The following is a 27,995-nucleotide window of genomic DNA, read 5'->3' as shown; positions in this document are numbered from 1 at the left end:
TGTCCCCACTGCTCCACTTCTCAATCATCTTCCCTGTAACTATGATTTGGGGAAAGTTTCTGATGATTCTTGCCACCTTCTCTAAATAATCACCAGAATTCAAATCCCCACAGTGCAGGCAATATAAGTAAGTGAAGTGGCCTGGACATAAGGAAAAATAACCACACAAACAAGCACGGTGATAAATGGTCATTGGCATCAGCCTAAATGTAGGGGATTGAGTGGGGTGGACCCATTCCACACAAGAGCATGGGATCAATGTGGTCAGATATTCTGATTTTTCAAAAGAAAGTACTGTGGGTTTTTTTTTTTTAAAGATTTTCTTTATTTGACAGAGCGAGACACAGCAAGAGAGGGAACACAAGCAGGGGGGAGTGGGAGAGGGAGAAGCAGGATTCCCGCGGAGCAGAGATGTGACGCAGGGCTGGATCCCAGGACCCTGGGACCATGACCTGAGCCGAAGGCAGACCCTTAACGACTGAGCCACCCAGGTACCCCAGTACTAAATTTATGATGTTACATTTCTTTTAAACTTTCTATATTTTCTTATCTACTCTAAGTTTTTAAAAAACTTTTTCATTGAATCAAAAATAAAATTAAAATCCTACCTATGTCCCAATCTTAAATATGGGCAAAAAATTTTCTTAAAAATTAACTGCATGACAGGCGCCTGGGTGGCTCAGTTGGTTAAGTGACTGCCTTCGGCTCAGGTCATGATCCTGGAGTCCTGGGATCGAGTCCCGCATCGGGCTCCCTGCTCGGCAGGGAGTCTGCTTCTCCCTCTGACCTTCCTCCCTCTCATGCTCTCTGTCTCTCATTCTCTCTCTCTCAAATAAATAAATAAAATCTTAAAAAAAAAAAAAATTAACTGCATGAGCCAACATTGGGAGATGCTAATGGTAAAAAAAACAAAAACAAAACTAATAAAAACAATCTCCAAACAACATAAGTTAAAATTCTATTTTCTATTAAAAATATTATTAAAAATATATATTATTGAAAAAATATTCTTTTAAAAAAAGCTTTAAAAAAAGACATTCATGCAGATTTAGAATGAACTAAATACATAAAGAAACAAAATGCAACTGCATGAATGGAGTACAGTATCACTAGCAAAAAAGCAAATGAGGTATTGATTATATAGAAGCAAATAAGAGAAAAGGCTGTTAAAAGATTTTAACATAAGAAATAACAGCTTCAAACTTATATTTTTTTAAAAAAACTTACAAATTAGTGTAGAGGATGGCTTGGAAAGGGAGAGACTGGAACTACAAAAAGATGTTAATGTGTTATTAACATCAGTCTTTTCAAATATGGATTTAATGGTACTTATAAATAATAAGAACAAGGAAACTAATTCCTGGGTTTTGTGAAATCTAAATCTAAACAGAGTTAGGGTGTCTTTTACCACTGAAACAAGGTCTCCTCGTAGCTCAGGAGAGGAGGCTCAGGTGTTTCTGGGATTGCCTGTCACACACATCAGAAGAGATCAGGTTGGATGTAGGAGCATTACACATGAGGTTTTTTTTAGCTAGGTCAGATCACAAAAATCTCCCTCAGTGACCTTTGAGAGAGGGTCACTGGCATCCCCCTGCAAACCGTTAAACAACAGAAATTCAACTGAGTAAATTTAAAGATCAGATTGGATCAAATTGCATTAGGTCACTTTCCTAAGGGGAATGGAAGGAGTTTATCAGGCAGATTATTTCACCAGTGCTGACCAGGTAATTCCATGTTGCCTGCTTAAAGATTACATTCCCGGGGAATTAAAACTGCATTTTGGTTAGGTATTAAGTCTTGGTTTGCTGACATGGGGTTTAGCACAAGTGACTCTATTTGGGGCTGCTGTCTCTCTCTCTCTCTCTCTCTCTTTTTTTAAAGATTTTGGCAGAAAGAGAGAGAGAGAACACAAGTGGGGTGAAGGGCAGAGGGAGAAGCAGGCTCCCGGCTGAGCAGGATGCCTGATGCAGGGCTCGAGCCCAGGACCCTGAGATCATGACAGACACTGGAGCCAAAGGCAGACGCTTAAAGACTGAGCCACCCAGGTGCCGCTGCTGTCTTTTTTTTCTTTTTTTTTAAGATTTTACTTATTTGACAGAGAGAGATACAGTGAGAGAGGGAACACAAGCAGGGGGAGTGGGAGAGGGAGAAGCAGGCTTCCCACTGAGCAGGGAGCCCGATGCGGGGCTCAATTCCAGGACCCTGGGATTATGACCTGAGCCGAAGGCAGATGCTTAACGACTGAGCCACCCAGGTACCCCTCTCTCCTTTTTAACAATACCTTTTAGGGGTGCCTGGCTGACTCAGTTCATAGAGCGTGTGACTCTTGACGTTGGTGTTGTGAGTTCAAGCCCCATGTCGTGTAGTGGGGGTCAGCGGGGGGCGGGGGGGAGGTAGTGGATAGAGCTTACTTAAGGAAAAAAAAAGTCCCAACAGTACCTTTTAACAATTTTACCTCACATTCTGCTCCATAGAAGCACATCCAGTTAGTTGGAATGTAAATATGACAAATTCTCATAAGAACCAGGAATGAGGAATCAGCCCTTTCACAGAAAGGAGAAGGATTATGGTTTTCTTGACTTTGTCTCCCAGTACTTGAACAACATTCACTTATTCTGAGGCCTCAAGTGGGAAACTGCTTTCCTCATTCCCCATCTCCTTATGCCTTATAAAATCTCTGCACTACTGGGGGCACCTGGGTGGCTCAGTTGGTTAAGCGACTGCTTTCGGCTCAGGTCATGATCCTGGAGTCCCGGGATCGAGTCCCGCATCGGGCTCCCTGCTTGGCAGGGAGCCTGCTTCTCCCTCTGACCCTCCCCCCTCTCATGTGCTCTCTCTCTCTCATTCTCTCTGTCTCAAATAAATAAATAAAATCTTTAAAAAAAAAAAAATCTCTGCACTACCATTAACTCTGTGTTCCAGGTTAAAGCCTTCGCATGATATCCTTAACTTTTTTTTAAATACTTAACAATTTGAAGGGAATCAAATTATTCCAGGCTGGAAGCAGATGAGAGATGTGCAAAGAACATTCATTCTGACACCGTTTTTGAACCTAAATTTATGATGTTACATTTCTTTTAAACTTTCTATATTTTCTTATCTACTCTCAGTGTTTTAAAAACTTTTTCATCGAATCAAAAATAAAATTAAAATCCTACCTAGGGCTATAAATCTCTAGCTATTACTGCAAAGCCAGAGATTTAGGCTTAAATTTGCACAGGAATTAGTTTGTCCTGACTCCGATTCTCTCCCCTTCCTGCCATCCAAAAGAAAAAAAAAAAAAAAAAAGGCAAATAGCAGCATTCTGCTAACAAATAAATTAAGCATAGTGTTATACAGCTAAAGAGTAGCATCAATTAGGAGGGAAGAAGAGTTTTTTCCTCAGTGTGAAAGTAGGTTGTGGCATTTGCTTCCCCATGTTTTTTCTGTCATCCTTATTGCTCACTTCAAAGTTCACCTCGGTAAGGATGGTGAGAATATCTTCACCCCTGAAAAACAACAACACTGTGACCATCTGTGGGGAAACAATACCAGCAAACCCTTTCATCTGCTCTTAGTTAGTGACAGTTCCTTCCTTCAAAATGCCAGGCATTTGAAATCATAAGCTGATAAACTAAGATGTGTCAAAGCTTTCTAGGAAAAGGAGTAGTTTCAGAGCTTAATAACTTACCTTTGGTTTACTCAAGATCTCTACTGATCATCAGAAACCTCAGAGTCAACATCAGATTTGGGTTCCTTCCCTCCTGATCTGTTTGTACCTTACTCTTCCACGTACTATGCCTCTTGCCCCCATAATCACCTCAGTGCCCCCCCCCAAAAAACATCCTCTGCTTCTGTGATCATCTACAATCACTTTGGGCAAGGGAAAACCCAATGCCTCCTGCAACCACTCCACCCCTTTCTCACCAGCCTCTGTAGGACTCGTGGTCTAAGTTACAAAAGGAAAACATGGTGTTGATGTTATGTTTCACTCCTTGATCTGCCATGGGAAATTCTTACTCTTCATACACTTAAAGCATGATGAGATATAGAGCTAGAAGATTTCTCGCTATTCACCTGTCAGTTATGTGTGCATCTGAGTGAACTATGACTACAAAACCATCATTCAACTAAAGGAGGCATAGGGTATAATAAATGAGGGAGGGATATTTTCCCACATTTTGTAGCTTCACATCAGGCCAAATTAGTGGGAATATAAAGGGTTTCTACTCTTTGGTACTTCTCTCCCACAACACACCAAGAGGGTTGATTAGCTATAATAGAACTTTAACAGAGCTGGAGGATGTTAACCATTGAAATGGGTTATTACCTTGTTGGAAGACTTCCAAAACTAGTTGAGTTGGCTGAGTCATGTTTCTGCCTAAAAACAGAGCTGAACTGACTTTACCATCACTCCCTGCTTTATGATACCCCGACTGTCCTTTCAGGCACTAAATAAAAGAAACTCTGCTGTAAGTGTCTCTATGAACTAATGATGTTAACGCTTGCCCCCCTCTCCCACTTTGCAACTGACCTGGGAAGTACAGCTATGTCATCCATAACTAGAAATTTAGAAACGAATGAAGGGCAGAGTAGGCAAAAATTACCTAGGACATCTTTCTCTTAGGCTCTGGCAAAGTGACTGGATATACCAGGTCCCCTCCATGGGGTTTCGGTAGGAAACACAATTGTTCACAGTGGCCATCCCCAGCAGAAAGTCAGCATCTTCTGGGATATATCTCTTCTGCCGTGACGAGTCCATTTCTAAATAGGCTTCCTTCTGTTCGGAGTCAGTCTCAACAGCTATACCTTTCTGGTAGTTATCCCCTTGACAAGCCTGAATAAAAAAGATTTTGGGCTTGCCTGCAAGGGAAGGGCACTTTGAGCCAGTGAAGTAAGAGGTCAGCTCATAGATGGGGACTTCCCGCCCATCAGAGCCATAGATGATGCCCTTGTCTCCATGGGAGAGGACACAGCAGATAAAGCAATCCCTGCTAGTGTGGTCCATGCTTTGGTAGGATTTCAGAACCTCACAGATTTTCATGGCTGTAGAGTCTCTGAAAGGCACGATCTCAAAATGAAGCTCACTAAAGGTCTGACACAAAGCATCTGAAAAGTGAAACAAGAAAAGTCATATTACACCAGAATAAGCCCCAAACCACAGTCCAGAGCTAGAGAGAACACTGATCAGATTAAGAATCTGAACCAGAGGGCGCCTGGGTGGCTCCGTCGCTAAGTGTCTGCCTTCTGCTCAGGTCATGATCCTGGATTCCTGGGATCGAGCCCCGCATCGGGCTCCCTGCTCAGCGGGAAGCCTGCTTCCCTCTCTCCCACTCCCCCTGCTTGTGTTCCCTCTCTCACTGTCTCTCTCTCTCTCTGTCAAATAGATAGATGACAGAGAGAGAGAGAGAGATGCTAGAGTACAAAGAATCTGAACCAGAACTGAAGAACAAGACCCTTATATCACTGGCCGAATTACATAGTTTTCTAATATTTATTGCCCCCAGCTGAAAACACTTCCAGTCCCGAGGCAAATGAGAAAGGGGAGAGTGCTATTGTTGGCCTTCTGTCTCTGCTCAACTAGTCTATAAGATGGGTAAGCTATTATTTAGGCTTACTACCAAACCAATCTAAATAATGATTGTATTACTTACATAATCAAAATAAAAAGCAAAAAAAAATTTTAATAGAAGCTTCATACTTATTTTATCTTGAACACTCAAATTTGTTTATCAAAATACAAAATATGAGGGGCGCCTGGGTGGCTCGGTCGATTGAGTGTCTGACTCTTGATTTTGGCTCAGGTCATGATCTCAGAGTCGTGAAGATTGAGCCCCATGTCAGGCTCCACGCTCAGCATGGAGTCTGCTTGTCCCTTTCCCTCTTCTCCTCCCCCCCCACTCACACTTGCTCTCTCAAATAAATAAATCTTTTAAGAAAAATACAAGATATGAATGTTTAAAAAATCAAGTAGAACTAAAAGGCCTATTACAAAAAGCTATCCCTTCTCTAACTCTCCCTATTACCCAGTCATGTTCCATGAAGGCAACCACTTTCAACTTTTTACAACTATTTTTTGGTATTCACCTCCATTTTGTAATGAATTTGACCTCTTTGCTATTTATTTACTTATAAATTTTAGACTTTGTATTGAGCTCTTATTATGGAGGATGAGCATTTGATGCTCTTATACAGTTATTTACAACTTTTAATCGAATCAATAGTACTATGTAAACAATATTCTTTAATTATGTTTCCTTTTTTATTAAATTTTTTGTCTTTCCTGGAATTAGTAATTGCATTATTTTTTCATTGCTTTGTTTTCCATATGCATAACCTTATTTTTTGTCCAAGTTCTCTAAGATCTAGTCAGTCTTTCAACATTTTCAGGGTGCCTGATTTTTTTTTAACTAAAAATTGTATATACTTAAGGCATAAAACTGATTATATATACAGTGAAGTAATTATCACAGTCAAGCTAATAATATATCTCCTCACATACTTAATTCCTTTTGTGTGTGTGTATGTGTGATGAGAGCACCTGCAATACACTCTCTTAGCATATTTCTAGTATTCAATACAGTATTATTAACTATAGTCATTATGTCATTCATTAGATCTCTAAATAAGTTACAAATCTGCAACTTTGTACCTACCCTTTGACCAAAGGACAGAAATTCAATCAAATATTATTTTAATAAAAATGTTTTGATAGTGGGGCACTTGGGTGGTTCGGTCAGTTAAATGTTCAACTCTTTTTTTTTTAAGATTTTATTTATTTATTTGACAGAGACACAGTGAGAGAGGGAACACAAGCAGGGGGAGTAGGAGAGGGAGAGGCAGGCTTCCCGCTGAGCAGGGAACCCGATGCAGGGCTCGAACCCAGGACCCTGGGATCATGACCTGAGCTGAAGGCAAACGCTTAATGACTGAGCCACCCAGGCGCCCCCATAAATGTCCAACTCTTGATTTCAGCTCAGGTCATGATGCCAGGGTCACGACATGGAGCCCCGCAATGGGCTCCGCACTGGGTGTGGAGCCTGCTTAAGATTCTCTCTGTTCCTCTCCCTCTGCCCCTCCCCATGCTTGTGCTCTCTCTCTCTCTACAAAAAAAATGTTTTGATAGTAAATGAATGGAAATCAAAGGCCTGAATTCTCTTCTTCAAGACCAAGGTATATGATGTTGAGTGATATAGCCAATGGACTTAAAGCTCTGTGGCTTTTGAAATCTTAGAATAGATTTGCTTGAATATGTGTTAAGAGACCATTAGCAGAGTCTTGATGATTAAAATCAACCTACATTAATTTTCTAAACTTTATTCAGTTAAAAAAATAAGGCATTACCTGATGTTATGACTCATAAACACCATTTTCAAAAATATATTGGATGAGTTGGATTATTTCTGTCACTTTTAGTAGAGCCATTTCTATGTTCACACACTGAAAATTATTTTTTCATTTAAATTATAAGTTCTCACAAGTTTTCATTTAACCTGTAAGTTCTTATAAGTTCTCTTTTAAGTTGCTCCTCCTAAAGAGGCTGAGCAAAAGAATTTCTGGCTAGTTTAATATTTGACAATGGTATTTCTATTAAAGACTCACAATTTCCTCTGCCCAACTTTTATAATTACAATATGTGGTCTTGATCCCAAGGCAATGTTTTCACCTAATACTTAATACATTCTACAGAAGCACTATTCATTAAGTTGAATTAAAAGCAAAGCTTATTGTTGTTGCTTTTTACTATAAGCCTTTTAGTAAGATTTGATATTTTATCTTATATACATTACTTTGATTAAAAAATTAATTTAAAAAAACAAAAGCAGAAAATTAGCAAATATACAAAAATGTTCTTCATTTCCACAAGGAAATATGGTTTTATCCATTTTTTTTCCTGAAACATGAGGCCCTATTGGTACAATTTTTGTTCTCCCCTTTTGATAAAAAAACTTAGGTATTAGAAATATTTCACTTCTTTTCAGGGTTCTACTGTACCTGCATCCAAGTCTGTTCCATTCCTATCCTTAATGTTCTGAAGTTTGGGTACTTCCTTCCGTGCTATGCTAAAGTCATAATTGTTAAAGATCACACAATATCCTCGAGGTTTGCTTTCCATTCGGTAAACTTTCTCCGATGCCTGGAAGACAAAAATCCAACCCAGGAGCTGACTCTGAGGGTCAAACACTTGAGATGTGAACAAACAACTCCCTAGTAAGAAGTTGGGCTGTCCCCTTAGCCAAACTGGGATGCAAGGGTCCTTTCACCAGCCCTCCCTCAACTTGACGTCATTTCTCTGGTGAACCAGTTTCCACCCGTTCCCTTGACGCAGGATCCCCAGACTTCTGCCCCACAGTTAGTATGTAAAATCAGGGTCCCAGTACTTGGGCCTCTTGAGCACTTTGCACATCTATTAATACTGTCGTCATCATAACATATTTTCATATGTTCTTGTTTCTGCTCAAGGCAGCTAACATTTGCAGCAGGAACTAGAATTTATTAATTTGTGAGAGCTCAATCAGGAGTTGCTGAATGAATGAATGTCTTCATGCTGTCTTTGGGCTGCCTGTCAGTCACCTTGTTATTCTGTTGGCCATCTAGTCAACTCATCTATTTTTCTGGGCTAACAGCTGAGGGCCGGCCCTTCACACAGGACATAGCACGGTCCCAGGACTTTGAAAGCCGACGACTTAATTTGGCTCTCAGGACCACAGGGCCTGGAGGAGAGAGACGGACTAGTCAGGCAGGTCTTGGCTATGTTGCAGGTTACAGTATCCAGACTCTCGTACCTGACAGTATCAGTTAGAGACAGCCCTGCATCCTGACTTTCCCGGGGCCGTTTCTGTGCCAAGATACTCAGCATTTGTTGGGAAATCCATGCAGCTCCTCAAGGTAGAGAAAAGTGCTCTGCGCTAAGGGCTCAAATTCCTGGCTCTACTACGTAATAACCTTAAGACTCTGTGCAAGTTACCTAATCTCTCTGGCACTCAGTACAGTTAGCTGTTCAGTGGGGACGACACTCAGTAGAGTGCTTTGCTATTTGCAAAGTGCCACATGACTTTGGCAAATCCTTGGTTTTCAGACCTAGAGAGGTCTGGTAATTTGCTCAGGAGCCCACCTGTAACTGGTCTCTCTCAGCTTAATTTCAAGTCTCCCACTGGACTGATAGCATTCAGGGGTTCCTCTGCTTCCCATCACAGAGAGGAGTGAACAGGCTAATGAATCAGAATGTGGCTGGTGAATCTTTGAAGGTTAATAAACTAAAGTGATTATCTAGAAAGGCAATTCTTGCACTGGCTCATTGAGATGAGAACATAGAGATGGCTAGATCATGAGCCTTTGCTGCTTACCCCTAAATCACCGTGGAGAAACAGTTTTGAAATGTCAGCCTAAATGAAAAGGCTTTGCTTTTCCCAGGCCTGCTAGAGTTTTCTCCCAAAGCCTTCTCCCACTTCGGCTGAGGCAGCTGCTGAAAGGGTTGCCAGGAGGCTTCTTGCTTTCTCGGCCCTCCAACTATTCCAGTGCCTTTGTCTTTGGTTTTAAAATAAAATTTTAGGGGTGCCTGGGTGGTGCCGTTGGTTACACATCTGACTCTTGATTTGTGCTCAAGTCATGGGATTGGGTCCCGCATGGAGCCCCACATCAGCCTCTGCACTCAGCGAGGAGTCTGCTTAGGATTCTCTCTCTCCCTCTTCCTCTGCCCCTCCCCTGCTCACATGCGCTCTCGCTCTCTCTCACTCTCTCAAACAAATAAATAAATCTAAAAAATAAAATAAAATTTTAACACTTTTTTTACTTTTGAAACTTAAAAAATCACATTTTAAATTTGTCTGTTTCTGAAAATTTTCTATAGTTCTCCAAATTTCCAGTAAGCATCTGCCCCTTACTAGTTTATCTGAGCGCTTAAAAGCTGAGGAATGCAAGAACTAGAATGAGCAACTAAAGAGAAAAAGGAGTCCAAATTTCTACACACCTCTGATTCATAGTCCTGTTCTCCTGGAGAGTCCGACATTGGCAGTACCCTCAGGGATTCCTCCCCTACAAGCAACTGAGACATATCTGGAATGAAACATAGCAGAGAAGGGATTTTGGTAAAGAAACACAGAGCACCCAGGATATCATAAGGTCCCCTTTAAAATGAAAACTCACAGACTGCCTTGAACATAATATCCTTGCAGTCCACAGAATAAAAATCTTTTTACTGACTGACTCTTCACCTATTTTAAACTTGTCAGCCTGGGGCTGCAAGGTCTATGTCTTTTGACAGCAGGTGTGTATCTTTCAATGTGTAAAGAAGGGGACAAGTAGGCACGGAGCCTTCTTGATTTTAGGAGAGCAAGACCATTAAGATGTGGATGTGTGAGAAGGTTGTGGGGAGAGGAGGCAATGGGGGTATCTGATAGTAAATTAACTGAATAAGCCTTAAATACGTATTTCGCAAATTACCATTTGAAACTTCATCTAGACTTCTTTGAGGGCTCATTGTTTGCTCTGAATTAAAAAACAAACACATATTTGATTAGAAACAATCTCGACGTAGAGGGATTTGTCAATTTAAGAATACATTTTGCTAATTCACAGCTGTCAAGTTATTTCTACCTCTGCTTAATTCTTCATAATCCGTGATTTTCTTCAGCAGGCTCTTGTTAATTTGGTCACAGATTCTTTTCAGGGTGTCCAAATTTCTTTCCCCGAGGATGACCCTCTTCTCCATCTCTATGAAAATATCAAGCAAGTTCTAGAAGGAAGAGAAATAAAGTTGGAAGCCTGGATTGAGGCATACCGGGTTTTAGATGAGATTTTCTTTTTTTTTTGTAAGTCCACTTTGTCCAAAGAGAGGGCCCACCCTAGCTTCCCAAGCTGACCCTCCTGACAGGATATCCTGGTCTTATAAAGCCAATAGAGCACCGGAGAATCAATTTTGTCTTTTCTGGCCCAGGAAGAGAGAAATGAGAAGGTAGAGGAAAAGTGACATCAGGTGTCACCCAGGCCCCAGCCCCCAAGCCCTGTGCTGCAACCACCGGGGACACCTTTAGGGGACGTCTGTGAAATAGCCCAGGTGCATGGCTGAGACAACTGTAGCCTGGTCCCCAGAGTGACAGCCCTGGGGACTGCATCTCTCCCGACACTGACTCCGGCACGTGATCCACGTCCGGTCCGGACGCACGCACGCACAGAGTCCGCACGCACGCACGCACACGCATGCACGCACACGCACAGAGTTCCAGGTCCTAGGTGGTTGCAGAAGCTGCAGAAGCTGGAGATGTCTCCAGCTCACCACTGTCTTGCCTGGCTCTGCGGGGCCCCGCAACGGGCTGTGCCTCCACAACCAGTCTTCTTCCCCTCCCTACTGACCCTGCCATGCTCCTGACAATGTGAGCAGCACTTCTCAGTATACGAAGGAATCGTATCTGCAACGCTGCTGTCTGTCCAACCACTCTTTTCTTCTCCCCTGGTTGAAAAGTGAGAGTCCAGGTTGCTTTTACTGGACCAGCCCTCTCTCCAGTCGCAGCAATCCCCACCGGCCAACTCAACCTCAGGACCAAATCTTGGTGAAGCACCAGGTCTTACCAAATCATCATGCAGTTTACATCTGGAGATCTCCTGGCTCAAAAGAAACTTAAAGGACCTCAATTCCAATTTGCTTACATCTTCTGAAATCTGAAAAAGCATGACCCTGTGGTGGGAAATGGAGACACTTTAGAAATGGTTTCTCAAATAATTTCCCATTTGATAAGAGGAGTGGCAGTGGAAACTTGATTCCGGTCACCTCCCCTTAAATGAAAGACAGCTAATGACATAATTTATGAGTTGAATCTTCGCAGAGAGGATGCTGCAGTGACATGACAGACTACTGACTCAGGCCCAGCTACTCCACCCTTAACAGAGTTAAGGTCCGCTAACTATGCCGTTCAGTTAGTTTCAGTTAAATGAATTGTGTTTTTCCTTGGTCCTTCACTATAAAATCAGGAGCTTGTTGCAGTAGGGGAAAAAAAAAAGTTTTTATTGTGGAAATTATGCTTTTCAAAATGCAAACTGGATCATCACCTCCTGGTCTTTTTAAAAGATTTATTTATTTATTTGAGAGAGAGTGCGTGCACAAGCAGGGGGAGCTGCAGGCAGAGGGAGAGGGAGAAACAGGCTCCCCACTAAGCAAGGAGCCCAACGCGGGGCTGATCCCAGGTCGCCAGGATCATGACCTGAGCCGAAGGCAGACACTTAACTGACTGAGCCACCCAGGTGCCCTGGATCATCACTTCCTAAATTAAAACTTGTTAGTGCTCTCCTGGCCATCAACGTCAGTAGGAAGGCCCCACACTTGGTTCTGGAATACAAACCTTTGTGCACTGAGCCCAGCCTACCTCTTCAGCTTCTCTAGCCACTCCTCAGCCCCTGCCCCCATCTCCTCTCCAAACACACGCAGCTGCCCTGCCCCCACCCCTGTATGCTGTGCCGCTCACACCCCCATTCCCTTGTCCCATCTGCAGACACAGATTCACCCACTAACAGCTCAAGTACTGCCTGAGTGTCCTCAAGGCTGCATTCACCACACTGTGCCTTTGTATCGCCAGAAAGTTTACACACATGTTATAATTGTCTGCTTACAAAGCCCTCTGAGTCCCCTGAGAGCAAGGTCTGTGCCCTTTCTGTTTCCATAAGCCCAGTGGGTCATGAGGTGCAGAGGTTAAGTGCAGAGGACCTGGGCTACTGGCGTTGGAACTTTGGTTCCATCATCTAAGAACTGTGTGACTGTAGACGTGTTTTACACTTTTTCCCCTCATCTGTAAACTTGTACATGATACAATATACCACTGGGACATATTAAGAATAATACGAATAAATTTATCTGAAGTGCTTAAACCAATCTTTGGCAATACATCGAGTGTTCGATACACAACAGGCATTATTATTTCCTAATCCATGAGAGGTTCTTGGGATATGTCTGTTGAAGGAACAAAGGAATGTTTAATATGTCAGCAAACCTTTCACCATTGTGGTGTAAAGGAAAATAACACAAAAACATGCTAACTTCAAATTAAATTAGAAAATTAAAGTTCTGAAAATAAAAATAGTGTACAAACAGAAGTTTCTCAGGATTGTCATCTATTTCATCCTTCCTCTCCTGGAATCTCTACCCTAGAAGTATTTCTCCAAAGTTTTCTCAGTTTGGCCAAGATTGGGTCCAGTCAAAAGTTACCGGCCCTTTTATCTTTCTTATAAGGTGTTTTGCCCTCTTACTTTCCTCATTACTAAAATCTACTGGCTTTCTTGTACCGTCACTGTCTAGAAATAAACCTGGGTAGTTTATAAGATACTGATTTTATAGGCAGCAATTATAATTTGAAAATAAAAATGTCTAGTGCTTTCTCGTAAATGGAAAGTGGCCACTCTAGCATACTTTTTATTTCCTGGCTAATATCCAACAATGATGAACAGTAGATTGTATTTGTGCTGACCCTTTTGTTCCCAAGCTAACATGTTAAAGATTTAACAGACAGGGATGCCTCGGTGGCTCAGTCGGTTAGGCAGCTGCCTTTGGCTCAGGTCATGATCTCGGGGGTCCTGGGATCGAGCCCCGCATCGGGCTCCCTGCTCAGCGGGGAGCCTGCTTCTCCCTCTCCCTGCTGTTTCTCCTTCTTGTGTTCTCACTCTCTCTCTCTCTCTGACAAATAAATAAATAAAATCTTAAAAAAAAAAAAAAAAGATTTGACAGACAGATCCTCCCTTGTCTGGGACTCAGCCTTCCACCAGAGAAGTACAGGTCACTGTCTGACATTGACAATTTGCCTTAGCCTTGCTTACATGACAGAAGGAGAGCAACCTTCAGAAGACCAAGATGGTGGGCACAAGATAAGACCCTCCTGGTTCTAGGGTTGTTGTTTTTTTAAGATTAATTGCTGCCTTAATGAAAAAAAAATCATTAGGAAGATGTCACAGTCCCATTAAAACAAAGTTACCCAGTATTGAATGATGTCCTCCCGGACTCTCCTCCCCAATTCATGTCCACCCTGGATGGATGAATGTGACTTTATTTGGGAAAAGGACCTTTGATGATATAATCTTGTTAAGATAAGGTCACACTAGATCAGGGTTGGCCCTAGTCCAACAACTGGTGGCTTTCCAAGAAGAGGAAATTCAGAAAAACAGGCACAGAGAGGAGATTGGAGTGATGCATCGAAAAGATGAGGAAGACCAAGGATTGCCTGCAAACACCTGAAGCTAGGGGAGGAAGGAACATGAAACAGACTCTCCCTCAGAGCTCCAAAGGAACCAACCCTGTTGACACCTTCATTTCAAACTTCTAGCCCCCAGAACTGTGAGAGTATGAATGTCTTTACTGTGGTAAGCCACCCAGTTTGTGGGACTTCCACAGCAGCCTTCGGAAACTCATACACCCAGCGTATCTCTTTTGTCACTTATCAAAATGCTCAAGCTTCGAGCAGAGAAAGATATGGTAGGGAACATGCCAGAATCTCAGGTCTCTGAGACTGAGGACCAGGGCATTCATAAATAGGCCAGGCTAGTAGGGGATAGTGAGAACGTACCATCACACTCGCCATCATTACTAACAAGAGAGAAGAGGCCGTGAAATGCATCACAGCTAAGGCTGGAGTAGAAGTTTTCAGAAGGGAAGCTAAAAATAACGCTGAGGAGCATCTGGTAATAGGGCATGTTGAAAGACAGAAGTTGGTAATGTGTGCCTGTTTTTATTTTATTTTATTTTCTTATTTTTTAAAGATTTTATTTATTTATTTGAGACAGAGAGACAGAGAGAGAGCATGAGAGGGGGGAGGGTCGGGAGGGTCAGAGGGAGAAGCAGACTCCCTGCCGAGCAGGGAGCCCGATGCGGGACTCGATCCAGGGACTCCAGGATCATGACCTGAGCCGAAGGCAGTCGCTTAACCAACTGAGCCACCCAGGCGCCCTGTGTGCCTGTTTTTAAAGTCTGTTACCTATATAATCAGTCACCCCTCACAACCCCGGTGCTGCTCTTTCTGCCCGTGTTTTAATAAAATCACCATTTTGCACACACACACACACACAAAAGTCTGTTACCGACTCATGAAGACATAAGAGAACATGGCTTGTTATCAGCCCTGGGTCCCGCTGCCCCACAGGCAGGGAGAGGCCCAGCTGCAAGGCAGAGGCTGGACAGACGACTGAGGTTGCCACTGTCCACACAGGGGCTCGGCAGTCTTTGTGGGGCCCAGCCTGGCCGGTCCAGCACGACGGGCAGCACACAGCCCCCATTGGAGAACCTTATGAAGCAAGTCTTTCAGGGTGGAGTAAAAGCCTAGAACCCCACTGAGAACGTCCACAGTCAACCACATGCAGGTGGGAGGGGGATTTCGGAGAAGCAGCAGGGATGCTTTATCCAATAATGGGCAAAGTAAGCACAGGACGTGGACATCAACAGAGCAGACGCAAACAGAAGAGGAGACAGAACAGGGAGAGAGACAATTCAGAAGATGGCTGTTTTAATATCAGCATACCTACAGGTCCTATTTCACTTTGGAAACAAATTTTTTATTTTATGGTTTAACTTTTTTTCTGAATTATATATAAGATCTCTAAATTCCTTAATCTGGCCCTGGTGGGACATCTTCGAGGAACTTCCAAAGTCATACGACATAGACACTCACAATCAGCCCTACCCACGAAGATGTGTCCATTGCACCCGCACCTCCCAATGCCCGCACTGTGGAGGCTGTCCCCACCTGTAGGCAGAGATCTGGGCTCTGCCTGGTATCTGAAGTTCCTGCTCCATCTCCTCTTTGCTGGTGTCCAGGTAGGTGACCAGCAGATCCAGTCTATTGATTCGGAAAAGCAGCTCCTTCAAGAAGGACAGGTTGCTTTCCTCCAACATTCTCTTTTCCTGGAGTCTCTGGAATAACATCAAGGGATCCTTGATGGGTTCCTGCTTTTTCTGTGGGATGTAGTCCATGCTAAGGAATTTGAGGGAGGCCAGCTCATCACTGTCCAGCTGCTCTCCAATATTATAGAGGCATTTGCTGAAATTCATGTTGGTCAAGTATCAGGAGAGTGTCGTCGTAGCCTAGGTCAAAATACAATATTATGTTCAGATGAGGAGGAGAAGTACCATTTACCAGTTCCGTCATTAAGTGCTGTTATCTACTATACTCTAGACATTTTACTGAGGACACAGGGAAGAAAAAAACAAACAGGACACGTTTCTGCTCTCAACTAGCTCACTATTTTGGAAGGTAGATACACAAATTAGCCAATAGTCAGAGAGTTGTGACCAGGGCACCATAGGAATATAGAGAAAGGAACCCTAACGCAACCAGGGAGAAGGGCTTCCTGGAGGGAAGAAGGTGGGAAAGGACAATTCTTGCAGGAAATAATTTATGCAAAAGATGGAGGCGAGAATGTTCAAGTCAATTCAAGCAACCACAAGGAGCTCAAAAAAGTAACCACGAAGTGTCTGGGAGGAGGAATGGTGGGAAAAGGGATGAAGCCATGGCCTGGAACCATTACAAAGGGCCTCGTACTGTGGGGGAAAGGGCTCAGGTTTTGTCCCAGAGGTGATGGGGAACTAAGAAAGGACTGTAATGTCATCCAGTTTGGGATTAACATTTCAAGTGTGGCAGGTAGGGGCGCCTGGGTGGCTCAGTGGGTTAAGCATCTGCCGTTGGCTCAAGTCACGATCTCAGGGTCCTGGTCGGGTTTCCTGCTCTTCGGGGAGTCTGCTTCTCCTTCTGCCCCTCTCCCTACTCATGCACTCTCTCACGCTCTCTTTCTCAAATAAATCAAATCAAAAAAAAAAAAAAGTGTGGAGGATAGACTGGAAGGGCTGGAGGCTGGAGAAGTGATGGCTTCTGACTGAAACAATGGTGCTAGGAAAACATGATGCAGTGCCGTCCCCCAAAGGCCTCGGGACCGGCCCCCACAACCGACCAAGGACCCACAGCTGGAAATGAAACCAAGTCAACTTTGTCAGCCTTCCAATGCAGAAATGAAACCAGGTCAACTTTGTCAGCCTCCATTTCAAACAGTCTCCAAATCAGATGACGTGATATTTTCACACACACACACGTTTGAGCAGATAGAAAAGGAGAGGGCAGTGTTTGTGGAAATCCCGGACAACCTTCACGCAAACAGCCCAGAATCTGGGGGTCCTCCTCCTGTGAGCCCCTGAGTCACCCCTCCTCCTCCCTGCTCTGATAGGCCCATGTTGGTGATAAAACAAGCCCTCAGAGCAGGGTTTGTACTGGATTCTTCAGAGGAGCAGGTGTGGGACCCAGCTCATAAGACGGCCGCAGTATCATCATAAAGGGCAGGAAGTGGCAGGAAGCCACCTGCAGCTGACTGTCGGGGAGGGGGAAAGTGCAGTGGTTCAGAGTAGGGGGCGTTAGGGTCTGACAAAACTTAGATAGAAGCTGTCTGGGGCACTGGCCCCAGACCTAGGCAGCTCAGGTCCTCTGAGAGTTAGGTGCTCCCTCTGTAACATGGGGATCAGAACACCCACCCCCTAAAGTGTTTGACTAAGTCCTGTAAGGCATGTGCAGTGATGGTCAGCAATTAATGAACAAATGAGGGTTAACCCAAAAGAAGGAAACAGATCCTAGCTGTGGGGACCCAACAGGAACTGGGCACTTGAGTACTTTCCTCACCCTCCTGCTTTCCCGTTTCCCCAGTGGAAAACTCGTTGGGAAGTAGTGTTTTTCAAACTCTGTAAAGTTGAAGAACTCTTGGTTGACTCCTTACTCAGATGCTCCCATACCTTAGGAGGTGGTCCCGGAGGGCTGCAGTTTGAGAAACTTGAACTAGAAAACCTTTAACTTCCTGTCCACCTCCACCATTTCCTTGATCCCACAGACTCTGTGCTCCTGGGCACTTTCCTTAACCTCAAATGACCTTAACCTGTTTGTACCTCTTTCCTCCCAGAAGCAAAGTGGATGAGTTCCTGGGTCCTTAAGCTCCCTGCACTAACATTCTTGGATGAAAACACAAATCCTGATTCTATCACTTGAAATAATGATCAAGTGAACCAGGACCCATGTATTTTCTATATCTGATGTTAAAATAGAAGTATTTTGGGGGCTCCTGGGTGGCTCAGTGGGTTAAGCATTTGACTCTTGATTTCGGCTCAGGTCATGATCTCAGGGTCATGAGATCGAGCCCTTCATAGGACTCTGCACTGGGCATGGAGCCTGCTTAAGATTCTCTCTTTCCCGGGCGCCTGGGTGGCTCAGTTGGTTAAGCGACTGCCTTCGGCTCAGGTCATGATCCTGGAGTCCCTGGATCGAGTCCTGCATCGGGCTCCCTGCTCGGCAGAGAGTCTGCTTCTCCCTCTGACCCTCCCCCCTCTCATGTGCTCTCTCTCTCAGTCTCTCTCTCTCAAATAAATAAATAAAATCTTAAAAAAAAAAAAAAGATTCTCTCTTTCCCTCTCCCTCTGCTCCTCCCAACTCCCACTCTCTAAAAATTAATTAATTAATTAATTAAAATAGAAATATTTTTTATTTGCACAATAAGGTTAAGTTTTAATCTTTTTATAAAGTACTGTGAAAGACTAGGAAATTTTTAGTTTTTCCTTTAAAAACACCTTCCCTCTCCCCGCACCCACTCTGATTGTAGAAGCAGTATTTTTTGTGTGCGTGAAAATTGAGAATATAGTAAATTATAAAATGGTCAGTTATCATTATCATACACACACACACACATGCACACAAGATATCATACATCAGACATACACGCAAAGATACATTTATATAAAAATCAGAATCAGGCTGCTTATCCAGGTGTATACACCTATTTTTTTCCCCCACTTAATATTTAGAATGAATATTTACCCCACCATTAAATATTCTTCTTTGGCATATTTTTAATGTTTCTTGATCTCCAGCATGCAGATATAGCAAAATTTAGTTTAAGGAATTTTCAATTTCTTTACTCTTAAAAATAATATTGTATTGCAAAGCTTTTTCACATATCCTGTGCATATCTCTGATTATTTCTCTCTTAGAATTGGAATTATGGGACAAAACCCTTTTTCTCCCTTTTAATCTAGAATTTACATCATTATTTAGACAAGTTTTCTTGACTCTGGAAACTAGAAGAAAGTGTTTTGGACAGATACACTTTGCACTGGATTCCCAAAGCCTGCAGAGCCTAAATCTTTCACAAAGCAATCAATTATCACGAAAATACTTTTATTTAGAAAAGACATCTTAAATATGTGGCTAGCACCTAACAGCATATGTTCAAAATGTAGCAAACAAAACCTACTGGACCTATAAGGGGACAAACTAGCAAGTTCATTCCCTAAATCACACTCCCTAGAAACACACGTGTTTAGTTTTTGATGTAGTGTTCCATAGAAAGAAAAGAAAAAAAAAAAAAAGAAACACACGTGTACTCAACAGGATATGTGCACGGACTGTCACCACAACACAATGTGTAACCCTGAACAACTGGAAACATCCCTAATGTCCATCAACATAGAAATGGCTAAATAAACTAAGGTATAGTCACACTACAGAATATTGTGCAGCAGTTAAGAAAATGCCCTCCATCTTCTGAAATAAAAGATATCTATCCAAGTCATGTTATTATGACAGTAAAAAAAACATAGAAAAAGCAGTTGCAATATAAAAAAAATACATCTACTTTTTAAAAAATACTCAAAGCAATACAATGAGATTTTCAGTGGTTACAGATACATATGCAAAAGCAGAAAATAAAAAGGTAACAGGGTTCTGGGAAGAGACTTAACAAATTCAAAAGTTTCTTCTGGGGAATGAAGGAGAAAACTAGAATTTGGGGGTGAAGGAGTGAGGAAAGAGAATTGCTCTTTTCCTGTAATATGGTAAGAAGAATGTATGCACATATTCTCAGGTAAATGAAACTACTGTTAAAATACTTGAGTGTGTTCTTGGGCTTAAGGTTATGTAAGAGAGTGAATGAAGGAGGAGGCAAGAAATGACAATCTTTGGAACAGGAAATGACATACCATGGGCACATTAACCAGGAAAGGAGACCAGATCAGAGGAGCAAGCAACACAACCACATTTGTGTTTTGTTTTGTTTCATTTCATTTTTTTTTATTTTATTTATTTATTTATTTATTTATTTATTTATTTATTTATTTATTTAAGATTTTATTTATTTGACAGAGACAGAGATAGCGAGAGCAGGAATACAAGCAGGGGGAGTGGGAGAGGGAGAAGCAGGCTTCCCACCGAGCAGGGAGCTCGATGTGGGGCTTGATCCCAGGATCCCGGGATCATGACCTGAGCCAAAGGCAGACACTTAATGACTGAGCCACCCAGGCGCTCCTGTTTCATTTTGTTTTTTAAGTAGGCTCCACATCCAGCACCCAGCATGTAGCCCAAGGGGGGCCTTAAACTCACGACCCTGAGATCGAGACCTGAGCTGGTATCAAGAGTCGGTCACTTAACCGACTGAGCTCCCCAGGTGCCCTTACATTTGTGTTCTTAAAAGAAAAGAAAGTATTAGATGAACTTAAACTTTAAAAAAGAACTTAAGAGAACTCAGAGAACCTATTTGCCCCCAAAATAGCAGGAAACTTCCACACACCATTCTCGAAAATAGAAATCTAGTAGAAGAGACTGGAAGATTGAAGTGGCCCAAGTGAAAACTCTGTTTCCTCCCAGTAGCAAATACACGTCCTTTCAAACACATACCAAATAGTCACAAAAATTGTCCACAAAGAAAATCTTAATACGAGATTCCCAAAGAGCACAAATAGTACAGTCCACATTCTCTTTTAGAAGTTAACGATGAAATTAGAAATTAACATGTTAATTAGAAGTTAACAATGAAAAATAACCAAACTGAACACACCTACAAAAAGGGCTATCGACATTGAGGTGGCTTTTTCCACATGTGCTGTTAGAACAATTAGGCAGACTTCTAGAACAAACTGAAATGGATCATAACTGAATTCTTCACATTAAAATAAGCTGCAGATGGATCAAAGCCTCAAACCTGAAAATTAAAATACTAAGGAAAGAAACATTGGAGAATTGTTTAAAATAATCATGCAGTGGTAAAGAATCTTTCTAAGTACAACAGAAAACCTGGAAGCCATTACAGAAAGGTTGATAAATGTCCTTAAATAATAACTAAAATAATCTGCCAAAATAAGCCAGACAAAATTTAAAAATAAATAAATCTTGCACTTGGGGGAAAAAGGACTGATTTTCTTAAAGTCATTTTTTTAAAAGAAGGATAAAGACCAACGATCCAATGCATAAACAGGTAAACATCGTAAGTACACAGTTCAGAGAAAAGTACCAGTGGCTTTATTTTTTAAAACCAATGGTTTTAAACATTTGAAAAGATGTTCAACTTCATTCACCAAAAAAAAAAAAAAAAAAAAAAAGGCAAACTGAAATTACAAAAGACCATTTTTCAACTACCAAATTGGTGAAGCACAAAACTTGCAATACCTAGTGTTTTGAGATGGTGGGAAAAAAAATAGGTAGGTGGGTAATTTGGCCCCTATCGGTCAAAATATAAAATGACCCCACAATTTAACTTCCACGAGTTTCTCCAACATTAGCTTAAACGTGCTGTACTTAAAAACAGGTACAGGGCTGCTCATGGCAGTGTTGCTCGACAGAACAAAGGGGCAGAAACCACTCCTTATCGGTATCAGAAGTTCAATGAAACCTTACTCAGATATTTAAAAAGAATAGGAAGACCACCATGGTTGGATTTGTGTGATCTATACAAGGCCTTGTGAAGTGGTGCGTGGATTTGTGTATTTACAGAAGATCTTTGAACAGAACCAACACACAGGAAGCTGTTTCAGTGATTGCGTGGGAGGAGAGGAACTAGAAGCCCGGTGATGGAGTGGACGCCGGGGCGGCAGAGAAGTCAGGCTTGCCGCTTAAATTTTTAGGAGGTGCATGTATTACTTATTCTACGTGGACTTATATGTAGATGAAAATCACTACTTTTTTTTTTTTTTTTCCAAAGATTCCATTCATTTATTTGACAAAGACAGAGAGCAGGAGAGCACAAGCAGTGGGAGAGGCAGAGGGAGAAGCAGGCTCCCCACCTAGCAGGGGGCCCGATGCGGGGCTCGATCCCAGGAGCCTGGGACCATGACCTGAGCCGAAGGCAGATGCTTAACCAACTGAGCCACACAGGCGCCCCAAAAATCATTACTTAAAGACCCATTTTCATTCATAAGGAGGAAAGGATCTAAACTAGGCCCAGCCCTGTTTAGCACCATTAGCTCCAATGTCCTTAAATTTTTAAATCAGTTCTAATCTCTGTTAAAATCTCCTTTTACAGAATTAAATGATTATCAAACGAAAGCGGAATCTTTTTCCCTCGATATTTTTTTCTGATAACAACGCTTATTGTATTCATTTTAGAAAGTACAGAAAAGATAAAAAGGAAAATAAAAATTACCTATAATTCTCCCATCCAAAGATAATCACCTAATAATATTTTACTATCTTTCCTACCAAGCATTTTATATATATATATATTTTTTTTTCCCCTCATATTGTATCATACCACATTTCTGAGGTATAAGTGGAATTTTCACTGGTAATATTGTAAGTACATCTTGATACCATCACTTTTTTCTTCTACAGCACAGATTTTAAAATTTGTAAAGTATGAAATCATAGGATCGGACCATAATGTATGTAACCAGTTTCTGCTTATATTTAGAATAAGATCTTAAGATGTAAATCTCCCTGTACACCTCTGATTATTTTCTTAGAATAATTTCCTAGAAGTAGTAATTACTGAGCCCAAAGGAATAAACCTTCTTTAAGTCTTTTGTTACATATTTAATAGCATTTTCTGACAGTATATAATAATAATAATAATAATAACAACAACAATAATAATATAATCCAAGGCCAGGATGATATGAGTTTGGTTATAACATGATTGGCACTTGGCTCCTGTCCTCTGTAGCTGCCTCATCTCATTCATTTTATTATCTTTGCAGTAATTAGAAAATGCTTTCTAAATGACTTCTGCATCACATGAAAATGGAGAGTTAGTAGGGAAAATGTTGGCAAGGCCTCTTTCTGGTCCAGGTTTTACAGGACACACTATGACATAATATTCAGTCTTGGTTTGTTTACGTCACACACCTCTCTAGTCATAGTGCCTGGAAAGCAATTAGCTGCAACAGAATTTTATACCTTTGACAAAGGGCCACCTCTGGGCACTGAGATCCATGGGTACACGGACCGTAGGATGGTTCTTGTTTTATGGCACCGAGGTTTACTGCATAAGATCATGGGCTAGAAACTTTGTTACAGTAATATTTTTAAAAGAGCATTTATTGGGGCGCCTGGGTGGCTCAGTCGTTAAGCGTCTGCCTTCGGCTCAGATCATGATCCCAGGGTCCTGGGATCGAGCCCCGCATCGGGCTCCCTGCTCCGCGGGAAGCCTGCTTCTCCCTCTCCCACTCCCCCTGCTTGTGTTCCCTCTCTTACTGTGTCTCTCTCTCAAATAAATAAATAAAATCTTAAAAAATAAATAAAAGAGCATTTATTGTTGTATTTTTCTGATCCTAAAATAGTGAAAGTCACACTTATTCCTTAGAGAAAGTACAGCAATGTATAAAAAGAAAAAGAAAAATCACTTAGAAACTCATCATTTAGAAGTAACTCTTTTGTTACACTTAGTGGTTTCCTTCCACTTATATTCGCGTGCGTGTGTGTGTAAATACATATATATAATGTGTTCATATACATACATAAAAGATATAAATTTGAATATTTTCATATATAATGCATACAAGGCAGAAGAAAGAGATGGGGATGCGATACCGCCAGGAAGTTTTGTTTTACTTTCAGTTATATGATATCTGTTAAATCATAACTCTATATAAATAGATTTGTACTATACAATAAGTATCTTTAATATTTTTAATAATAAATTTATGCCCCAAAGTATTTGATGTAAATAAATGTTTGTATTATGATATACAGGTGTTTATATCTATGTAAACGTAAAAATATCTTTTTGACTTATTTTACTACCAGTCTCTGAAGAAATTGGTATTATCGTCTTCATGTTACCATTGTGAAAAATCAGTTTAGAAATAAGCTCGCAGGAGAGGCGTCAGGCTCGGATTTGAGCATCTCCCTAGAGGGTTTCAACGACAGGCCCTGCAAAGATTTAGATTTTATTCTGCTTGCAGCTGGAAGCCAGCGAACGAATTTAACCAAAAAAAAAGGACATGTAATCATAATATTTTCAAAGATTAAAATATAAAAAAATTTTTGAAAGACAAAAATACTCCCAAAACACAAAACCAGGAATTCTTAATAAATCCACTACGGCAGAGAGAGTGACCCCACAGAACCTGACGAATCAGAGTGGTATGTGCCGGAGCCCAGATTTAGATGGTGTCACCGCCTTCCAGAGTCCCAACTCTACCCCTGCTTAGGCCACGATTCAATTAAGGATAAGGTCTCTGTACAAACAGTCATACTCGGAGCATTCCAGAAAAACCTCACCTAAGCTGGAGAGGGCCTTAAGCTCTGGAATCTATGGGGCTCTCGCCATGGCTCTCAGAGGGCCTACTAATTCTTACGGTTTTCCCACCCTCAGCAGCCTAGAAAATTCTAGAATCAAAGGTCTTTCTCCCAGGAGGCCCAACCAACCTTACCAAAGAAGCCAATCCTGGGACCCTCACAGTGGCAGCAGCTTCTTCACAGGCCTGTTTTCTCCTGAAGCGACTAAAACAAGAGAGAAGGGCCACGACTGAAACAAGAGTGAAGGGCTGAGGAAGAATAGGCACCGCTCGCTCTACTTCCTGTTTACGAAACCACTGACTCATTTAGGCTGAGTAAGGCCGGCTTGCGCCTGGGCAGCCACCTCTTCCCAGAATGCAAGAATCCAGAGGAACAGGGGACACGGTGTTCGGGGCGGGGGGCGGGGCGGGGGGACTGGGCCACCTGAGCTTTGGCTCTGGCTGTGTGACTTTGGATGGGTCATTTTGCCTTTGGGGCCTCTTTTACCACATTCCAAAATGAGGAAGTTGGACTGGATGGTAATTAAGAGCCTCTTCATTCCGTATTTCAGAAATTTACAGATTTTTCTGGGTTCATTATGAAGACTTGAATGTTTTCATTCAGTAATATTGATTGAGCACTTCTGAGAGATCTGAAAACTGTGGGGTCCTCATCATGGCTCTCAGAGGGTCTGCTAAGCTAACTCTCATGGTTTCCCATCTACACTAGAATATGGTGGCCCTGAGCCCACCATGTCCTACCCTCAGCAGCCTGGAAAACTCTAGAATCAAAGCCCTTTCTCCTGAAAGGCCCAGATGACCTTACCAAAGAGACAAACAAATCCTAGGGTCCTCAGCATGGTCTGGGCCCTGGAGACATAACTGCACAAAACACACTTAGCCCAGCCTTTTTGCTGTGAATCAACTGAAATGTTTTCTGATGTTCTAAGTAGAAAGAAAAAAAATCAAACACTGCTCTTCTTTGAAATTGTCTTTTTTCTTTCCCCAAATAGAATATAAGCTCTCAGGAGGCTGAGACCCACCTAGAGCTGAGAGCATTAAAGGAGGTGTCTGGAAGTGCCTCTTCACCTGTAGAGGGCCAGGTAAAGTACTATCGATGCCCTTCACTCCCACTTCATTCTGCCCATCAAGTCTGAGTGAGAACACAGCAACACAAGGAGTTAAATCCTAACCCAGGAGGGATTCCCTGATGTTCTTCCTGAGCATCACCCCAAGCATTCATTCCACTGTTTTGTGACCGGTTCCTGTGCTGGGCTGGAGCTTCACAAGGGCAGGAGCACATCTTTCATGTCTGTGTTCCCAGAACCTACCACGGGAGGAGCAATTATCTATGACCTCCAAACAGTTCCTACAAATCGACAAGAAGAAGAAAGCCTGTAAAGAGACAATGGGTCTGAACATGGAGTTCCTTGACAGGGACTTGCTTACAAAGCCAAAGTGTCCGAGGTGATGCTCAGACACTTTAATAATCTGAGAAATGCAAAATAAAGCAACATGATACCCACTTTCTACCCAACAGATTGGTCAAGGTTTGCAAGTGGGATCAGACCAAGGATTGGTGGGCAAGTTATGTCGTCCTTATAGAGGATTGTGAAGACTGTCCAGCATGTAATACCCCATAGGGCTTAGAAAGTGGGACCTGGCAAAACATAGAACTTCAAGTGCCAGAGTGCTCCCTTAAAAAAAAAGAAGCAGAATGAGCAAAATACAATCCAAATAATACTAATAAATAGTAATAATTGCAAGTACTTACTGAGAATTTAGCAGCGCCAGTCACTGTTGCAAGTGGTTAACGTATATTATCTCATTAAATCCTCAGGACCGCCTCATGAGGTAGTACGAATCCCATATGATGCTGAGGAAACAGAAGCACAGAGAAATTACTTACTTGTTCCAGCTCATAGTTAAAAAAATAGTGTGTTCACACAAAACAACGATACATTTTGCTTGCAAAGATACAGATCAATTCAGGGATAGTTATCAAAAGATTTAGAGAGCTGTCTTTTGGGAGGCAGCGGGCGGGGGGGGGGAGCAGTGGAGGAGGGGTAGGAAGTGGGGGGGGAGGAGATGGAAGAAAGTGCCAATGAGGCGGTGGGTGGCATCTGAGAGATTAACTCAACCCTCTGCCCAAATGGGAAAGAAAACCAATGAAGTAGGTAAAGGATGTCTGCTGGAATCTCCAAAATGATCGGGTGGGAGGGAGACATTGTGTCTGTATTTGAAGGGGAGGCACTAAGAAGAGAAATGTAGCAGAGTATTGGAGATCCCTCAGAGTTAAAATGTAGCAAGGCCCTCTGCTGTGGTGCAGAGAGAAAGCCCACTCAGAGATGTGGGGCCCTGGCAGGATCCTGAGGTGTCCCCACTCTGCCCACTGAGTGAGTCCCGGAAACATGGTATTCAGAAGCCATTCTGCACCAGGCACTCACCTGCTCCACCCTGTCCCAGCGACATCACAGAGTGCCCGGGGCCAAGACCCCTGAACTGCCCAATTTCACCCAGACTCTTAAGTCCTGTCCACCCAACCAGAGAGAAGTCCCTTGAAGGAGGGTGGGGACAGAAACACCTCCAGGAAGAAGTTTTCTTTTACTTTCGATAACTCCACTTTCTGCCTCCCTCAGCGGGTTCACTTCTTGTTCTCCACATTCAGAATTTAGTAGCGAATTCAGCAGGGCTTAAAAAAAAAAAAATCCCAAGAGACAAGAGCAGAATCTGGTCTTCAGCAAGCAAGGAAGAAAATTCCTCAACAGAAAGATCTAGAAAATAAATTTGATTCCCAAAGTGAGAGGACAGAGATGACTCACTCGAACAAGAAATGTTTCTTAAAGGAACAGGTGTCCAATTTCCAACCATTCAGAAGAGGGACTTTGGCAATTTGTCAACATGTAAACTAACTGGTTAGTGAGGGGGGGCAGAGTATGCCACCCCAAAATATACCACTTTGCATATGAATTATTTTTAATTAGAGTTTCTTGAGAAATAACCAGTGCAAGAAGGACAGTTGGAACCTCCTTTTCCTCCTGAAAGCAGAAAATAAATCTCTGATGTGAAAGCTACCCTCCCTTAGCAGGAGGTAGAGAGACATCCTTACAACCAGAGATGGGAAGTTAGAGCTGAGAAGACTGTGTAAGCAAACCTTGTTGCTTCCTCACTAATTTACTACCCCAAGCCCAAACTTTTTCTCTTGTCAATTTTTCACAAAGTTATTATTTGTCTAAAAGATATAAAAGCTGCCTGCTTGGGGGTGCCTGGTTGGTTTAGTCGGGTAAGTCTCTCTCTCTCTCTCTTTTTTTTTTAAGATTTTATTTATTTATTTGAGAGAGAGAGTCAGAGATAGTGACCGAGAGCATGAGTAGGGAGGAGAGGGAGAAGCAGGCTCTCTGCTGAGCAGGGAGCGCCTCGTGGGGCTCGATCTCAGGACCCTGGGATCATGACCTGAGCTAACGGCGGATGCTTAACCGACTGAGCCACCCAGGCACCCCTAAGCCTCTGACTCTTGATTTCAGCTCAGGTC

The 27,995-nt window shown here is 42.3% G+C and overlaps 1 protein-coding gene across 9 annotated transcripts; it reads right to left on the bottom strand.

Moving 5' to 3' along the window:
• Positions 1 to 8: 8 nt before the first annotated feature.
• CASP8 (caspase 8) lies at positions 9 to 27,251 on the bottom strand. 9 transcript variants are annotated; one of them, XM_064586915.1, is made up of 13 exons: positions 26,911 to 27,249; positions 26,238 to 26,339; positions 25,507 to 25,616; positions 24,620 to 24,689; positions 20,809 to 20,967; positions 15,696 to 16,033; positions 11,548 to 11,653; positions 10,576 to 10,714; positions 10,423 to 10,467; positions 9,950 to 10,035; positions 7,975 to 8,116; positions 4,587 to 5,088; positions 9 to 3,488 (listed from the first exon to the last, which is right to left on the bottom strand). In XM_064586915.1, the coding sequence occupies exons 6-13, from the start codon at positions 15,998 to 16,000 to the stop codon at positions 3,353 to 3,355; spliced, it is 1,461 nt and encodes a 486-aa protein (XP_064442985.1). In that variant the 5' UTR covers positions 16,001 to 16,033; positions 20,809 to 20,967; positions 24,620 to 24,689; positions 25,507 to 25,616; positions 26,238 to 26,339; positions 26,911 to 27,249; the 3' UTR covers positions 9 to 3,352. The 9 variants fall into 9 exon arrangements, with proteins under 9 accessions (XP_064442985.1, XP_064442983.1, XP_064442984.1 ...); XM_064586913.1 differs by lacking the exon at positions 20,809 to 20,967; XM_064586914.1 differs by lacking the exon at positions 25,507 to 25,616.
• Between the last annotated feature and the right edge of the window lie 744 nt (positions 27,252 to 27,995).

Source organism: Mirounga angustirostris, unplaced genomic scaffold (assembly GCF_029215605.1).
Source record: "Mirounga angustirostris isolate CCGP_5_RB_7025 unplaced genomic scaffold, mMirAng1.0.hap1 SCAF_3, whole genome shotgun sequence".
Classification (NCBI taxonomy): domain Eukaryota; kingdom Metazoa; phylum Chordata; class Mammalia; order Carnivora; family Phocidae; genus Mirounga; species Mirounga angustirostris.
This window is presented reverse-complemented; position numbering and strand designations above follow the sequence as displayed.

What these genes read in the sequence shown, in the direction of transcription:
- CASP8 (XM_064586915.1), bottom strand. Translation starts at nt 16,000, where the DNA reads ATGAATTTCAGCAAATGCCTCTATAATATTGGAGAGCAGCTGGACAGT. An exon ending in TCTAGATGAAGTTTCAAATG is followed by an intron (nt 10,036 to 10,422) that starts GTAATTTGCGAA and finishes GTTTCATTCCAG; the next exon opens with ATATGTCTCAGTTGCTTGTA. An exon ending in AACAGGACTATGAATCAGAG is followed by an intron (nt 8,117 to 9,949) that starts GTGTGTAGAAAT and finishes TTTGTCTTCCAG; the next exon opens with GCATCGGAGAAAGTTTACCG.